General features: G+C 45.6%; 1 protein-coding gene across 1 annotated transcript; it reads left to right on the top strand.

Annotated features, from left to right (window-relative positions):
• The first annotated feature begins 40 nt into the window (after positions 1-40).
• Jrkl (JRK-like) lies at positions 41-2,198 on the top strand. The gene has a single exon (XM_013009789.1). It carries the CDS (start codon positions 100-102, stop codon positions 1,675-1,677), a length of 1,578 nt encoding a protein of 525 aa, XP_012865243.1. The 5' UTR covers positions 41-99; the 3' UTR covers positions 1,678-2,198.
• Positions 2,199-4,532: the final 2,334 nt, after the last annotated feature.

The following is a 4,532-nucleotide window of genomic DNA, read 5'->3' as shown; positions in this document are numbered from 1 at the left end:
GAGGCCCGGGCCGCGCTCCAGCTGGGTTCGAACCGGCCGCGGTCACCCTCTGGCCCTCTTCCAGGCCGCGCCTCCTCGCCCCGGCGGCGGCCCGGCGCCATGTCGGGGAAGCGGAAGCGCGTGGTGCTGACCATCAAGGACAAGCTGGACATCATCCGGAAGCTGGAGGACGGGGCCTCGCCCAAGCGGCTGGCCGCCGCGTACGGCATCGGCGAGACCACGGTCCGCGACATCCGGAAGAACAAGGAGAAGATCATCAGCTACGCCAGCAGCTCGGACTCCACCAGCCTGCTGGCCAAGCGCAAGTCCATGAAGCCGTCCATGTACGAGGAGCTGGACCGCGCCATGCTCGAGTGGTTCAACCAGCAGCGGGCCCGCGGCCACCCCGTGTCCGGGCCCATCTGCGCCAAAAGGGCCGAGTTCTTCTTCTACGCGCTGGGCATGGACGGCGACTTCAACCCCTCGGCCGGGTGGCTCACCCGCTTCAAGCAGCGGCACAGCATCCGCGAGATGAACATCCGGAGCGAGCGGCCGCGCGGGGACCAGGCCGCCGTGGAGGACTTCTGCAGCAGCTTCCGGGCCTTTGTCCAGCGGGAGGACCTGCAGCCCGAGCAGATCTACAACGCGGACGAGACCGGGCTGTTCTGGAAGTGTCTCCCCGCCAGGACTTCCGGCGTCCGGGGGAAAGGCTCGGCCCCCGGGCGCAGGTCCTCGGAGGAGCGGATCACCGTCATGTGTTGCGCCAACGCGACGGGTCTGCACAAGCTGAAGCTGTGTGTGGTGGGCGGAGCGAAGAAGCCGCGCTCCTTCAAGGCCGCGGACACCGTGAACCTGCCCGTCTCTTATTTCAGCCGGAGAGGTGCGTGGATGGACCTTTCCATTTTCCGACAGTGGTTCGATAAGATCTTCGTGCCACAGGTTCGAGAGCACTTAAGATCCAAAGGCTTGCAGGAAAAGGCTGTGCTGCTGCTGGGTAATTCGCCAACGCACCCAAATGAAAACGTCCTGCGGTCAGAGGATGGCCAGATCTTTGCCAAGTATTTACCGCCCAATGTGGCTCCACTGATTCAGCCCCTGGACCAGGGGGTCATAGCAGCGACCAAGAGGAACTATCGGGCAGGCCTTCTGCAGAACAATCTGGAAGAAGGCAATGACCTGAAATCATTCTGGAAGAGGTTAACTCTGCTGGACGCACTTTATGAAGTAGCCATGGCGTGGAACTTGGTGAAGCCGGTTACCATTAGCAGAGCTTGGAAGCAGATTCTCCCCACCATAGAGGAGAAAGAAGGGTCGGTCTTTGATGAAGAAGATATTTCTGTGGCTACTGTGGCCACCCTTTTACAGCATACCAGAGGACTGGAAAGTCCCACCACTGAGAACATTGAAAGATGGCTTGAAGTGGACAGTACTGAGCCAGGTTATGAGGTGCTAACCGACACTGAAATCATCAAGAGAGCCCAACAAGGCCAGACAGATGAATCCAGTGAAAATGAGGAGGAGGACACAGAACTGGTTCCAGAGAAGCATATAGACCATGCAGCTGCCCTCCAGTGGACCGAGAATCTATTAGATTACCTAGAACAACAAGGCGACATGATTCTACCCGATAGGCTGGTCATACGTAAACTCCGAGCCACCATCAGAAATAAACAGAAGATGACAAACTCAAGCCAGTAATGACATTTCAATTTCATCATTGTTCCGTAAATGGTATTTGTGATCATCACTAAACACTGTGCTTTTTTTTCTTTGTGTTGTGAGTTTTCACAACAGTCCTGTGAAATGTATCTGAAATAGTTTGAGAATTATGTGTTTCATAATGTGTTTTGGCCCTTTATTTGTATACATGGTCAGGAGCTAATTGGTATGGGTGTAAATTACATGTCTGTGTCTGTTCATTTTTGTAAATCAGCAGTCATCATTCTGTCAGAGTAACATTCCCCAGACTCTCTAGCAGAAGTTAGAGATAGCAGGGTGCTGGCGGCTCTCTGCTGTTGGAATCATAGCTACTCAGGGGGCTGCCATCTAGGAAGACGGCAGTTTAAAGCCAGCCAGGACAGAAAAATCCAAGAGATTATATTTCTAAACCTGTAGACAAACTGGTCTGGGAGTGTGGTTTAATTGGCAGAGTGAGATAGGAGCAGAAAAACCTGGGTTCAAGTCCAGTGTATTAGCACCAAAAAAAGAAAACAAACGAAAAAACACAAAAAAACAGTGAGCAGATTGAGCACTTTCCTGAAGTCTTTTGCTTGAATTGTGAAAGCTGCTATCGCAATCTTTTCTTGTGCTAATCGTCTTAAATGATCATGTCTATAGGCTGACAAGATTGGAAAGCTATATATTGTTAGATTTTTAAATGACCATAATAATTAAAATAAAGTTATAATCTATGAATTGTTAAATAATTTTAGAAATCATATTTCCATTTTCTTACTTTTGTGTGGATGGCAAGGAGTGGAGATAATTCTGGGAATGAAATAAGTATATCAAATTTAATTAAAGGAATGGAGACTATTGGAAAGCTGGTATGTAATAGTTATTCTATTCTATGTAGGAGACAGTTATTCCACGAACTTTTAAGTTTATTTATATTAGTTGAATGTATAGATTTGTTTTAATTTGGCCTCATTTTATGATAAATTGGATAACAGTATAGGATTATTCATCCAATGATAGCATAGGTTCTGTAATGTTACATGTAAAGATACCAACTCCCTCTTATATTTGGGAACATCTTGGGACTTTGAAAGGTACTATGTTCTTGTTTATTTACTGAATATTTGGATACTTGATCTATAATTTGAAACATTTTGTCATACCTAGCCATTTTAGTTGAAATGAAAAGGAGAAACAAATAAGGTTTTTATTATTTTAAATAAATCCTGTGTTTGTGTCCCTACTGCCAAGTGCCAGAGAGAAGAAAATTACATTGTTTATTACTCTGACACTTCTAAAAGGGATCATTCTTCTCATCTGAGCTAGAGTTTTGATAAATTTTCTTAAACTTTTGCTATTCAAGACACTGAAAATACTTTGCAAATGTTAAAATTAACATAATTTATAATTTAAAACCTAAATAGTTCCATGTTATGTTTGGGTCCAGCATTGAAAAAATATAGATTTGTTCTTAGTCATTTTTGAAAGATTTAATTTTTCATTGAAATACTTAACATTTTATAGTGGTTTTCTTAGAATTCTGAAGCTTTAAAGTTTTTAAACTTTCTATAGTTTCGCTTAACTAACATATATATTCGCATATTCACACACATATATATCTAGATTTTGACAGACTTATTTAAAATAGAAGTGTTTAAACTTTGTTCTTTGTATAAATTGCCTGTGTTCAATATGAAAAATTACATATATATATATATTGAATCAGATAGTTTCAAATTCTGTATTAAGTAAAATGTATATAACATAATTAATAAAATAATTTTTCTAATGAACTATGTGCTACACAGCTTCTTTAATTTACGTCTGGATTTACTGAAATGCAGCCATATCAGTCTTAACGCTTCTATTAGGCTGTGATTTTAAGCATTACTGCCTGTTTTCTGATTCCACTTAGCAAATGCATAGTGAACACCCTTTCTTACTACAAATCAGATGGACTCTGGTGGGAAGGTGGGCAGTTCAAGAGCAGGTCTGTGGAAGGTTTGGAGTTGGCACTGTGCGGCCAACATGGCAGTCTGGCTCTGGTAGAGGCCTGGGGCCACTGCTGCTCACTGCCTTGAGCACGAAGTTCTCAGACCCAACAGAAAAAAGGGAAGAAGCTCTCAGGGCACCAAGGTGCTGAGAAGGCAGAGGTTAAATTCAGACAGAAGAAGGTGGTTGGGGAAGGAGGGAGAAGTAAAGGTAGCCAGGGTGAGGCGTGCTTTGTAGTGCGCCGGTCACCCTCGTCCCGGGCTGCTGGGTGGCCTGCGGGCCCCGTAATTTCTGCTTTTGCCTTTTCTCACCCGTGCAATGTTAGTACCAGGTGAAATGTGCTTGATCGTTGACGGATGATGGCAAAAGTTGTGTGGGCACTAAATCTACCATCTCACAGTGTTCCTGCTCCCTGCGCTGGCGGTTCCTCACTCAAGGTGCTTCTCCCTTCAAAGATTAGCTGTGCTGGAGGAGTGGCCCAGTGGTAGAGCACCTGCCTAGTGTGTGTGAAGCCTTGGGTTCAGTCCCCAGTACTGCAGGAAACAGATAGTCACGGGTTGTGTTCTCTGGAATGTCACGGGGTGTTTTTGTTTTTCCTTCTCTAGTTGGTATGCCGTGACACAGAACTTGCCAGAAGCTGCCTGCTCAACACAGTTTCCTACGCTGTCAGTAGCCAGGAGCTCTGTGAGAGTAGATTTATTTACAGGAGCTAGTGGGATAAGTTAGCTTACTTTTTCTGAGTAATTTTATCCTGTGGGAGCCAGAGGATTTGTGAGGGAAGTAGGATTCTTTGTCATGCTTAAACCCAGTGAAGCAGAACTGCTGTACGCTCCACTGCTAGCAAGAGAGGTTACCTTCGGTAAGCATCTCAAGATCAGGGTAGA

The sequence above is a fragment of the Dipodomys ordii genome, unplaced genomic scaffold (assembly GCF_000151885.1).
Source record: "Dipodomys ordii isolate 6190 unplaced genomic scaffold, Dord_2.0 Scaffold10, whole genome shotgun sequence".
Lineage (NCBI taxonomy): Eukaryota > Metazoa > Chordata > Mammalia > Rodentia > Heteromyidae > Dipodomys > Dipodomys ordii.
This window is presented reverse-complemented; position numbering and strand designations above follow the sequence as displayed.